Below are 13,023 nucleotides of genomic sequence, written 5' to 3' on the forward strand. Positions count from 1 at the left end.
GACAGTGAGGGAACTCTGGGTAATTCACTCCGCAGTTGTCCTGTCGTATACCTCAGTTTTCTCGATGCTGAACAGGTAGCTGGCCATCAGCTGCAGAGCTTCAGGGTTGTGCTCGTTGTACTGTAAAGCTTTGTCGATGGCCTCTTTGCAACGGTCAGCAGCGCCCTCCTCCATGCTGTCAAACAATAAAAATTGTTATAAAGCTAATTAAAGCACATAAAAGCCAGTCAGTGATATTAAACTCATGTGCAAGTACAATATTTTTTCATAAAAACCTGTGTGCAAACATTTTCACAAAGAAATTATGATCAATCAATATCTTAATGAAAAGACAAGAGATACTGAGAAAGAATAAGAAGAGAACAGTATAATAGGTAATGATATAAAGTGAGAGATATAGGACGAGAAGAAGCAATATAGGATAAAAGGAAGCAGGGTAGAATGAGATCAAGTACTATAAGATAAAAGGAAGTAGGGTCATCATACAAGTTAAGAGCATGTTGGATAAGATAAGAGAAAGCAAGGATGAATGAGAGGTAATAGGAATATAATAAGAAGTAGGAGGATGAGATGCGGAAGTAGGAATAGAAATTTCATAATTCTTGTCACCAATGTCAATATCACAAAAGTTAATTAGCCTAAAAATTAAAAATAAATAAATAAAAACCTCAAGCTCACTCAAAACAAGTAAAAAGTAATTGATTGAATAACAATAAGAAACTAATTAAAAGGAATAGGACAAAAACTGCAGTAGAACAAATAAATAAGAAATGCTACATACATTGTATAAATTAATCAAATGTATAAAAACACTGCATATTCCTCACTGTGTAAATGAAATATATATTTCTTCTTATTAAAGCTTATTAAAGTGATTTAGTCAAGAGCAGTGAGAGATTTTCTCTCATTTGTTGTTGGATTAACATGAATGACTGACAACAAGAATATTATGGTGCTTTTGCACAGCATGGTATGGCACTGCATGGCTCACTTTTGGGGGTTTTCCACTGTGTACAGTACCTGATACCGGGTACTTTTTTTGTACCGTTACCAAAATGTGACGTGTAAACCCTGCTGATCCCTGATTGGCCGGAGAGAATCGCCACTACCTGCGTCACTGAACTTGCGACACAAGACACCAGACCCGCTATACTGTATTTAAATCAGTACAACCAGCGAAGGATCGAACGCAATTGTTTTGAACGAGTGCACCTTTTTTTAACAACCAAAAAATGGCTGTTTCATGGTCTGTTGAGGAAGTACAGATTCCTCTCGTTGATAGCCGAGGAGCGGATCCAGCGAGAGCTTGATGTGGCGACGCAGAATGAAAACGTTTTTCAGGAGGTCGCTCAGCTCTTGGCTGCGACATGTATAATCCCGGGCACTCTAAAGTGGTACTAAACTGCAGTGGAAACGTAAACCAAGCCCCAAGCTGAATCGTACCACGCAGTGGAAAAGCACCATTAGACTGCTGTCACTTTAAGAGCTGCCTGGATCCAACATCCTGTTTTCTTTCTCAGTTGTTTGCTTTCACTTAAGACCTAAATTACTGTGTACGAGGATACTTGCAAAGACGGCCCTTTTGTGTGTGTATTTAACAGTCCAAGGTCTATAAAGTGGCAAAAATAACTTTGTTCAATACTCCAGCATTCAATGAGCACTGTGTCCGGTATATCGCCTAGGGATGCGCCGATCCGATATTCATATCGGGTATCGGCTCCGATAGTGCCATGTTTCTCGGATCTGGTATCGGTCAGAGAGAACCGATCCAAATCCAAGAATTTTTTTATTTATTTTTTTCCCCGATTGTGCGAATTATTCTGTGTTACTTCTGAAGCCATACGATAGCTTAATGTGAGCTACATATGAATACTTAAGCCCTTACATTAAAGTAAACACAAACTCTTTTCTCTGCTGTGGCTGTCAGTCTAAACCCTGGTCACGTTCGGTTACAACAGTCAGCTCGGTAAAGCTCTCTCCAAGATCATTCTGTGTTCCCATTATACTTGATTTGTAAATACATGTCTATGATTTTGCAAAAAGGAATTTATCTTCTTGCAGGAGATTAATGTTGTTTTGTTACTTGCTACCGGGTGTCTGCGAGAACAAAACACGGGTGTAGAAAAGACTATCAATTGTTTTTAACGTGCACAGTAACTGAAATTTAAAACTGTTAAAAGAAAGGCTCAATAACTGTTGCACATATATAATACACTACGCATCAATTTCTCTTCCCTTTGTGCTTTGCAGTTTTTAACACGAAGCACATTGTAAGCGCTTCGTGCTCATAGACTGTCAACCCTCTACATTGCGAGTAAATCACTCACATATGCGACTAAATCTTCACTCTGGGCGACTAAATGATGTCTAATATTAGCCAATGGCTAATAAATTCTCAGATTTTACTCGCCAGTGTGTGAGTTTCAGTTCCACACACAGAGATATATAAATTCTACATTTATTTAAATGAGGGAAAAAAAACTTCACTGGTATCGGATCGGTATCTGTATCGGCCAATACCGAACCCTAGGTATCGGAATCGGTATCGGAGGCAAAAAAGGAGCATCCCTAAAATCGCCCACCCCAAAATGGAAGTAAGGAAAGTGGTAAAGGTTGTGAGTAAGATGTGTTTGTATTTAATCATAAAAACCTGACAAATAAGTTTGAACTTTCTAAATTTAGAATATTTAGAACCACCTGAAACCACACATAACAAAACTTTTCAGCTTTTTTTTTGCTTGTGCATATATAGATATACTGTATATAGATGAATATTATATATGGGGCAAAGAAACAATAAACGTTTTCTGAGCAAAAATAATGACAATCATATATTTTTACCATGATTTACAAAAGACATCCAGCAAAATGTCATTCAGTGTAACAATAATTAATCAGGCATATTTAGAACAAAAATCATTGGATGACCTTAAAAGACTCTTTTTATGGATAATCACATTGCAGCCCCTAAAACTAATCAACTGCATTTTTTAATCTGTACCAGTCTTTGCCACTATTCTTCAAACCACTAGGTTTTACCCATTTGTCAGTAAGAAGTTTTTAATCATTTAAAATATAAAAAATTAGTGTAATTACTTTTTCTTTTATATATTTTAATAAGTACGTCAGATTAAGTATGTTGTTTCATTTTTACATACATATATCTGTTACACTGAATGATTATGGAACATTATTTCACCCATATTTTGAATTTTATTTTTACAAAAAGTTATCTGAAACATTAAAGTAGACACTTTACTTACATTTAATATGCTTTTTAATTGAATGCAGACACCAAAATGGGACACATCAAATATGTATTAGAATTAAATGCATTTTTGGAACTATTTCAATGTAACACACAATGTCTACACCAAAAAATTACAAGTTTGACCAATAATTGAACTAAACAAGAGTTTCCACAGCACCCAGGGGCATCAACACTAGTGAAGAAAATGTTATTTGTTAGCACACACACGCTGTCCTGCTCTTGATTTTCCAGTTATCGCCTGCAGCAAACATCTACCACAACAACAACCCTGAAACACACGTACAGCCATACAGTACATCAAGAGCAAAGGCACAGAGACGTACTGTACTTTGCTAGAGGCTGCTGCTGTACCTTCATAATGTACACCAATGCGTGAAAATTGAATGGTGCTTACTTAGTCAATAAACCTGACCTTTCCCTCATGCTTTGAATTTCAATCTCAGGGTTTGAATGAAGTCACGTCGTGCCAAGATCCTCGGCAATCAACACTAAGCGCATCTCCAATCCAAATCTACTTTTCATCTCTCTCCTACCATACCATTACTCCAATCCTGAATTCCCAACCCTCTTCCTCTTTCTATCCCTCTATCAACCAGTCTGTGATTAGATCTTTTCTGCAGGCCTCAGAGCAGATGGGCTCCAGTCTGCAGCGTCCCAGGTGTGTAATGTCTCTCTGTCTGTGTGTGTGTGTGTGTGGCATATCTCAGCAGGTACAGAAAGCCAAAAAGGTTGAGAAATGAAAAGAGTGAGAAAGGCCAGAGCAAACAAAGATGGGCAAAAGTTGAACAGGTGCCAGCATATATCTGTGTAAAAAAAAAGACAGATATTTACCAGAGATCTGTGAAGAAGATCTCAGCGATGGAACAGAAGGCCACAGACATGTCCTTCTTTGAGACGGCACAGACAGATGGCAATGCAGCCGCTCCAAATGCACTAGCCTATCAGAAAACAGAACCACATGTGACAATGAAATAAAATAATAATAATGATAATTCACCCTGTCATTGTTGACTCACCTTATGTTATTCCAAACCTGTCTAATGTTATTTTTTTAAGTGGAATTTAAAAATGAATTGTTCATCCTAGTGGCTCTCAAATTCCAAAAAGGACAAAAATCACCATAGATATAATGCACTATATTCCTACATGATAGCTGTGAGTAATGAACAGACCAAATTTAAGCCATTATTCACTGCTCCACCGAGACTCTCAAAATAAATACGCCACCTGTTCTTATGGCTTCAGAAGACTTTTATCTTCACAGAACCACATGTGACAATGAAATAAAATAATAATAATGATAATTCACCCTGTCATTGTTGACTCACCTTATGTTATTCCAAACCTGTCTAATGTTATTTTTTTAAGTGGAATTTAAATATGAATTGTTCATCCTAGTGGCTCTCAAATTCCAAAAAAGGACAAAAATCACCATAGATATTATGCACTATATTCCTACATGATAGCTGTGAGTAATGAACAGACCAAATTTAAGCCATTATTCACTGCTCCACCGAGACTCTCAAAATAAATACGCCACCTGTTCTTATGGCTTCAGAAGACTTTTATCTTTTATTTATTTTATGTTTTTTAACCTTTCAGAGCACACATAGCACAACAGTTTTATAATTATTTATGCTGAATTATAATATTTATAATAACATAATATTTTATCAATCTTATAATATTGTTTTTAATTTTTAAATTAATTTATTACAATAATATTTTTAACACACATTCAAGATGTTTAGTAAATATTCACAGTTTGTTATGATACATGCAAATTGTCAGCAGTGATTCTCCAGGGACCTCAGGGTTGCATAATTATTTAGATGAATATATTGTTATTAACAGTATTAATATTATAATATATTAAAATAATATAACTCAATTTAAATGATAAATATAAAATATTAATTTAAATATTTTTTTTAATTGTTGATGTTTTTTCAGCATTCAGTTCCTGATTATTTTTTTTTTCTTTTTTAATAAATTGTGGTTAATTTATAAGTAAACATTCCTAGTTTCTGTTAATAAAAAAATAAATAAAACCAATTCAAATGAAAGAGAAAAAAGCTAAAAATGAAAACTGGTGGGTCTTTGAATACTGTGTTATACAATACAATGGTAGCCCTTCAAGACAAAAAGTTTGAGGGCCACTGCTCTTTAGGACTTTATTTTCTGCTTATGTTTTATTGCCCTCTAGTGCTGAAAGATTCAACTGCATATTTATCACTAAATAAATCCTACAGCCGACTCCTCTTTGCTCAAACTAATACAACTATCCCTCAAGACAAGTCATTTAGACCACTGAGGATGTACCTTTTATGCTGCCACAATGCTCAGAGCATTATTCATAGCATCGGAATTCAATACTCAGTAATGTATGCAAGGCCTGTGTGGTCATTGCAATTGATTACAGTTTGCCTTGATGTAAAACAATGTCTGTGACCAGCTGGTTTTCAATAACTATCTACCTACAGGAACAAGACACATCTATCTTTCTGTTTTTTCAATTTACCTGCCCTGTGTAGACAGACGCAAGCAGCGCACACAGGCATACTATGAGACCAGCTCAGCATAACTAACTGCCTCCTGCTATTATGTCAGTGCTAATTCTGTGCCTTCCAGAAAGCATTGCTCTGATTCAGCAGCTAACTTAGTAATCGATGCAAAGAAAGTGCTGTCCACTGGGAAAATGCACCACAATGATGGAATACATCCATTATTCATTAGCCAAAGCTCTCAGGGTTCTAAACAAAATGACAATTCCTTTGTATCTTAGGGAGTGAAATTCTGTTTACATCTGGTCTCAGATAGTCTCTCTCATTTTCAGGGTTCTGTCGAACTTTAAAACACATACTACAATCACATCATATTTTACTGTGTTAACCTGCTACTACTGTATCAGGTTTTCGCAACAAAACCCGATCAAATGCTACTGAAACTAGCCCAATTGCGTTTCGAGGGGGCTCCCCGGTAAAATTCCCATTTCAGGGGCTAAATATCACGTTATTGGGGTTACTTCAACCCGCGGACATGAAAAACAAGCCACGACAACAGTGTCAAGGTAGCCCAATTCCACGGAAAAACCGCAGACTTGGCAACACTGATTAGCTACCTGCTTTACTGTAGGTCATCGCAAATTCCACAGCAAAGTGTAGACTGGGGCTAGTTGTCACACAGATTAATCCGAGTAAGTTCATTCTTCATCAGTTTCTGTACAGGCAGCATTCTGAATTTTTGGGGGGGGGGTTTGAAATAAATAAATAAACCTTCAGTGACAACATTCCCCAATAAGGCCATTTAGACTTAAATTTAAGATAATCTAATTTCAGAGGGTTTGGAATTATTTTTTAAAAACCAATAGACAAAACTAATGTTACTGAAACAAGCACTTGTATAAATGGAAATCTCAGAATATTTATTTACCTACATATAACCCTGGATTTAACTTTACTATGTGAAAATATCTCTGGTCTCAGTTACATTTTACCTGGATTTGCAAATTAGTCAATAACCTTTGCGGTTGGTAAGATTTTTTTAAACGGGATTTGATAGAAGTCTCTCATGTTGAACAAAGCTGCTATTAATTTAATCAAAAATACAGTACAACATTAATTTTGCAACATATATTTACACTTTAAAATAACTATTTTCTATTTTAAAAATGTAAAATATTCCTTTGATGGCAAAGCTGAATTTTCAAGAGCCATTACTTCAGTCTTCTATCACATGATTCTACAGAAATCATCCTAATATGACATTTCTTATTATTATCACTGTTGAAAACAATTGTACTGCTTAATAGTTTTGTGAAAACCATGATAAATATTTTTCAGTATTCTTTAAAGAATAGAAAGTTCAAAAGGAACATAATTTATTTGACAGAATTTGTTTTTTTTTTTGAACAAATTACTTTTAAAAAATCCCAAATCCCAAACATTTGAATGGTAGTGTATGCAAATGTGTAAATGAAATAATCAAGTGTACTAAAAATCTATGTAAAATGCTTGAACTGTGCATCAGCAGTGCCTTGCCTCATTGGTGTGTTTGTCCATAACGTTGAGCATGACCTCAGTTCCTTTACTGAAGTATTGTACAGCCTCTATGCCTGTGTGAATCTGCCCCAGGTACATGTACTTACTGTGGCCCTCCTCTGGACTGAGCTCCACAGCCTTCAGATACACGTATACCACTGTTAAGGACCGTAACACTCAAATACAATCATACACTTTTCAAGAAAAGGAAAAACAAGACTAGAGGCTTCACGAGGATAGTACAGGATAAACATATTCAAGTGATTCTATGTACTGTGGTAGTAAGTGTAAAGGATATCTGTTTAGCTTTCTCTATATCTCCCAGCTCAGTGCAGATGTTCCCCATCATGTCCAGGAGGGTCAGGTTAGTGGGTTCAATATCCAGTGCTCGCTGACAGTACAGCCTGGCCATGTCAAAGTCAAAGTTGTCTATACACTCTTCAGTCTGAGAAGGAAAGAGAGGTACAGTAGTACAGTCTGAAAACAAGCTCTAATATTTCATGTCTTTAAGAGGTCATTATAGGAAATATATTACCTTTTCAATTAGTTGATCAGTTGTGTATTTTCCAGCTGTTTTCTTTTTGGCTCTTTCCTGCATCTTGGCTTTCATTCTCTCCTGTGGTGACATCAAGGCACCTGGACATCAAGAACAGATTTTCACAAACCACTCACATAAGCAAACCTTCCTGCAAAGGATTCAACTGCAAAATCTGTTAAATGTGAATAGGTCTAGGTTAAGCACAGCTATGACAAGTTTGACAAGCCTTCTTCAATAAACTCTACATAGCATTAATCAGATCACATGGATATTAAATGGCATGTTTACATGAAACCGTTACTGTCAAAGCAAACACTGGTGAATACTAGTGTGCAGTCTATAGCAAGAAACAGTTTTAATTAATGTGGCATTTTTAAAAACGTGTTTTAAAGTCATTATTTTCGTGAAATAAAAGCAATATGACCAGACCGTTTAACACTATAGATTCTTAAAACTGACATACCTCCAGTTGGTTTAGTGTCTTTTCTCTTAGCTTTGTTTTTCTTTTTAAATTTTGCTTGTCCGCCCATTGTTGTTAGATAAAATCTGTGAATTTATGTCACTTTTTATAAAGGGGAAAATACTTCTCCACTAGAGGTGCGTTCACTTGCCAACGTGAAAGCACGCATGGGCTACAACGTGAATCAAATATATTGACTTCCTGTTAAGTCACATCTTTAACAAAATAAAAGTCTCTAAGCTTTTTTTTTGTTTTTGTTTTTTTTGTTTTTTTTGGAGCGTCTGTCATTGAAACCTGGTTGAAACCATAGACTGTATAAAAACAGGTTGAAACGCATATAACTGCTTCTCTTCTCATTGCATTTCTCAGTGCAAGATATGTTGCTTGAATGCATCATTGTACAAACAATGGAAAGGATTTCATTAAATACAGTTTATTTTATTCATTGAAATATTTGTAGTGAAAATAAGTGACTATACATGCTAAAATGTAAATAAATAAAAACTGCAAAAAAATGTTGTCTAATGAATTATATACGTTTTTAAAATGAAGTTTATTCAGTCATTTTTCATTATTAACCATTTCATTGCCAATTTATACATATCATGTGCTCACAAAATTGCCTCGTTACCCGAAGTTACCTTGCATTATGCAGTGCAAATATGCAGTGTTCATCTATTTACAATGTTTAGGTGGTAATATATCCATTATTTTCTGACCATCTATTCACTGTACACTTTTAGGTTACATTATCGGCAATACATCACTATAACCTCTGTGGGTGCGCCTGCTTCACAGTTGGTATTTTAAGAATTGATGGCTGCCTAATCTCTTTATTTATATAACATTGCTTAGCCAAGCTTTCTGTATATTCAAGCTCAACCTCCGTATTGTAGGCGGGCACAACACAAGACGTTGCCGTATGATTGATGGGCAGAATAACCAATCAGACCTCTCCCTCGCTCGACGTCACCAGAACCTTCTCGATTTGAACCAATCTCTCACAAAGTCGAACTTGAGGTGGAGGAGGCACGTAGTAAACAAACTGAATGGATCATAGAGCACTCTGCAGTTACCTCAGCGAGCATTTTTCATTGAATTTCTCCGTATTTTCTCTGGGTGTTGTCGAGCGGAGTTGACAGTCGTTGACTAACTTAACTTAAAACGGGCTGTCGGAGGAACGAGCTAAACGTTTGTTTTGGACGTTTAATAACGCAACAAGCCACAGACCGTATGGTGAGTGAGTTTATTACTTCAGTGATGACATACCAGGCCTGTCCAGTTAAACAGAACAGAAACCTCGAATTAAGGAACTGAATACAACATAAGACGTAAGATAGCATTAATTTCAGACACAAAGCGAACCTGTAGGTTAATAGAGCTGTTGTTACAGGCTGCGTGTTCAAAAGCTAACGTAACGTTCTTTAACGTTTTTGGCGCGAGCGTTCTATCACTCGTCGCTTGTGGGACAGTTTACGCATCAGTAGCGCATTTGTGGCCAATGCCACCTGCTCACCCAAGCCAAAACTTTAAGATTGAGAGGAATACAAAAGCAGGCCAGGACGAGTTCGCCAGCTACGTCGCGTGCACTACAGCGGTTAGCTGTCACAAGGATCTCCATTGGTCTCGATGCATGGTTTGAGTTAATATTGACGAAAATCAAGAACAGAAATGTCAGATACTTATAAAGAAGTAGTGGATCTGGTGTGGGGCAGACCCGGTGGCGGAGGAGTGCCTGCATCCCTCTTCCGCAGGTGGTCACAAGGTAAGCGGTCTTGATAGTTTTTGATGCTTTAATTATAGGTACTAAAAGTAGTCTTACGAATGCTGACTCAGATTTTCAAGGTTGAAACTCTGTTTAAAGGATATACATCCATTACTTGTATTGTAAAATCTGCAGTGGTCAGCAAAGAAGACCAATGCCAAGACCATGTTACTTTAGCCTGACTGCTTGCCCAGTTATAAATTGTGATGAATTGCTAAGCTGAGACTTGTGACATTGACTGTGTGGTTTGTGTTCACTGTTTCTTTCCACAGGCTTTCTGTACAGTGAGGCTGAACGCTCTGCACTGGAGCAGTTTGAAGGTGGACCGTGTGCTGTCATTGCACCTGTGCAGGTATTTGCCTTATTTTTTCTGTTCATAGGTTACTTTACAAAGGCGTGGATTTACGCATACTTCATTACTGACTAAGCATCATGAGTTATGATGCTTAGTCAGTAATGAAGTATGCGTACATCCACACCTTTGTAAAGTCCACAATATAAAAGCTGCACTGCAGTGATGTAATATAAAGGTTGGTGACAAAATTAAAGGTAAATCCAGAGAAACCAGAACCATGCCGGCATAATTTTTCTAAGTAATTACCTTTATCCCATCCTGATGGGACTTTTCAGGATTGACAATGGTCCCATCCTTGGGGCACATGGGGTCACTGATTGGTTTGATGGGTAATTTTTTGACAGCAGTGAAAACGAGGCTGTGAGGGACAGAAGTACAGTGCAGGGCTCGCAAAGTCGCTAGCCCGACGTCCCGGGGCTATTGTGTTTTCCAGTCGACTACCAAAATGTATCACCACTCTGCCCGACGGGCTACCTTTAATACAGATCTCCCGGGGGTCCTTAAAAACTCATAAAGTGAGTTGTATCAAACTTAAGGCCACAAAAAAAGTTTTAAATGCGTTAAATGGTATAAGAAATGTTTTAATTATAATATCAAGAGGTCTTACAGTTGGGGATGGAAAGACAAGAGTCGCCATACGGCTGGATTAAACTTCAAAAGGTAATGATGTCATTGAATAAATATGAGCGCTGCACGTTTCAAGTCAAAACGCGGCGTGGATGTCTTTATTTGAATGTATCTGAAGGGAACATTGTTCTTTTTTGGGGGGGGGCCTAGTTAAATACATTTTCGGGCTACCAAAATCTGAAGAGTACCTGCCCGTAGGGCTACCAGGGATTTAGAAATTTTGCGAGCCCTGCTGTGTATTTAAGTGTGTATACATCACACACTTGTGATGTAGGACTTTTCTACAGTGAATGCCATTGTAAAGACACGTTCATCAAGAACAATAACTATATCAGCGTCCAGGCCAAAGCATGATAATATTATTTATTATAAGTGCAAACTAGCTTTTAAATGTTGGAAGTTTTTTTTATCATTCATCTATGGTGGCCGAGAGAGCTCAACGCGCTGCAAATAGAAAAAGCACCTGCAATTTTAGAAAACGACTTCATCAATTTGACAACACACATGCTGCAAATGCTCACAGTACAACCAAATAAAGAAACGCGCTGCAAAAAAAAAAAAAAAAAACACCTGCAAATTAAGAAAACAACTTCATCAATTTGACAACACACACGCTGCAAATGCTCACAACAGTATTTCTGTATTTGTTTGTGTTGTGAGCATTTGCAGCACCTGCTGTCAAACTGATGAAGATGTTTTCTTGATTTGCTGGTGCTTTTTCTATTTGCATGTGTTTTCTGAAGTTGCAGCACGTTGAGCTCTCTCGGCCACTGTATTTATCAGCTAGAAAAAAAAACTCATTGGGAAAGGGATTCCAACAATACTGTTGTTCTGTGCCATTATCGTTATCATTGTGGTGTGGACTCTACAATTTTTTTACATTTAGAACAATTTTTAAATATTCTTTATCGTTCTCATCCTTTGTGTACACCTATGGAAGATTTTTGACCAACGTCTTGGCATCCTCCACAAGGGCTGTGCAATTAATCGAAAAACAGTTCCGATTTCGATTTTGGCCTTGGTCACCTGTCTGCAGATATAAGATTTATAATTTATATCAGTCTGCAGATTCTGAGCGGTCGGAGTTGATCAATTTCATAAATCTTATATTGTCTGATGGGCACAGATTCTGATTTTATTTTCCCTGTCAGACTAAGGATTCAGTCTAGTTGGGAGGACATCAAATGTTTTTAATATTTTGACCCGATTTTAGAACATATTGTTTTCATTTGTCATGCATCTCCTAGCATATTTCTGCGTGAGTTTGTGTAGAGAAAATACCTGCTAGTGTGTGATCCTCAGTTGCTTAGTGTTCTTTGTAACCACTTACAAAGTTGGCAAGTGTATGATACCTGCTGTTTTAAAATCTGTTCAGATTTTAAGTCATTTTTTGTATTCCAGCCATTAGTCTTGCACTGACATTCCATATCTATCACAAATGCTGCTTGATCTGTGATTTCTGAGGATGTCTTACTCTGTTTCTGTAACACAGAAACGGTTGCTATCTGAACTGATATATACACATACTGAGATGTGCTTTGTTGTCAGATTGTTCCTTTTGCCTGGTTAGGTGGAGTCCTAATGATTTGTATGTTTTGTTTGTTATTTCTCAGGCTTTCCTGTTGAAGAACATTTTGTTTAACACTGAAGGCTCAAACTGGAAAGATATCTCAGGTTTGTTGTGCATTATTTTAAAAGGGAATTCCACCTTTTCTCCACTTTTGTGCACGCGATAAAACTCAGACCAGGCATGTATGAGCATCTCATACTCATTATAAGTGGCATAATAAGCATAAACATAATGTAAGTTGTGATTTAAGATTATAAAGACTACACAGACACGTAATTTATGAACTTGATATTTAGGTGGTATCAATACATAAGCATTGTTATGATAGAATTCTTTTAATGCACCCACCCCTAACCCCCCCCCCCCCCCCCCCCCCCCCCCCCACCTACAACCCCAA

General features: G+C 37.0%; 2 protein-coding genes across 2 annotated transcripts in view; one reads left to right on the forward strand and one right to left on the reverse strand.

Annotated features, from left to right (window-relative positions):
- Nucleotides 1-8,526, reverse strand: part of LOC107549224 (probable assembly chaperone of rpl4) — an 84,168-nt gene extending 75,642 nt beyond the window's left edge. Inside the window, exons 1-6 of the mRNA XM_016230225.1 lie at nucleotides 8,313-8,526; nucleotides 7,847-7,947; nucleotides 7,610-7,756; nucleotides 7,312-7,461; nucleotides 4,103-4,209; nucleotides 52-175 (exon numbers count right to left, since the gene is read on the reverse strand). Coding sequence (XP_016085711.1) covers nucleotides 52-175; nucleotides 4,103-4,209; nucleotides 7,312-7,461; nucleotides 7,610-7,756; nucleotides 7,847-7,947; nucleotides 8,313-8,379 — 696 coding nt within the window. The 5' untranslated portion in view covers nucleotides 8,380-8,526. The remainder of the gene's footprint in view (nucleotides 1-51; nucleotides 176-4,102; nucleotides 4,210-7,311; nucleotides 7,462-7,609; nucleotides 7,757-7,846; nucleotides 7,948-8,312) is intronic.
- An 803-nt stretch (nucleotides 8,527-9,329) lies between these two features.
- Nucleotides 9,330-13,023, forward strand: part of mindy3 (MINDY lysine 48 deubiquitinase 3) — a 60,500-nt gene continuing 56,806 nt past the window's right edge. The window contains exons 1-3 of the mRNA XM_016230210.1: nucleotides 9,330-10,074; nucleotides 10,347-10,426; nucleotides 12,670-12,730. Coding sequence (XP_016085696.1) covers nucleotides 9,981-10,074; nucleotides 10,347-10,426; nucleotides 12,670-12,730 — 235 coding nt within the window. The 5' untranslated portion in view covers nucleotides 9,330-9,980. The remainder of the gene's footprint in view (nucleotides 10,075-10,346; nucleotides 10,427-12,669; nucleotides 12,731-13,023) is intronic.

Source organism: Sinocyclocheilus grahami, unplaced genomic scaffold (assembly GCF_001515645.1).
Source record: "Sinocyclocheilus grahami isolate Dianchi unplaced genomic scaffold, SAMN03320097.WGS_v1.1 scaffold366.1, whole genome shotgun sequence".
Lineage (NCBI taxonomy): Eukaryota > Metazoa > Chordata > Actinopteri > Cypriniformes > Cyprinidae > Sinocyclocheilus > Sinocyclocheilus grahami.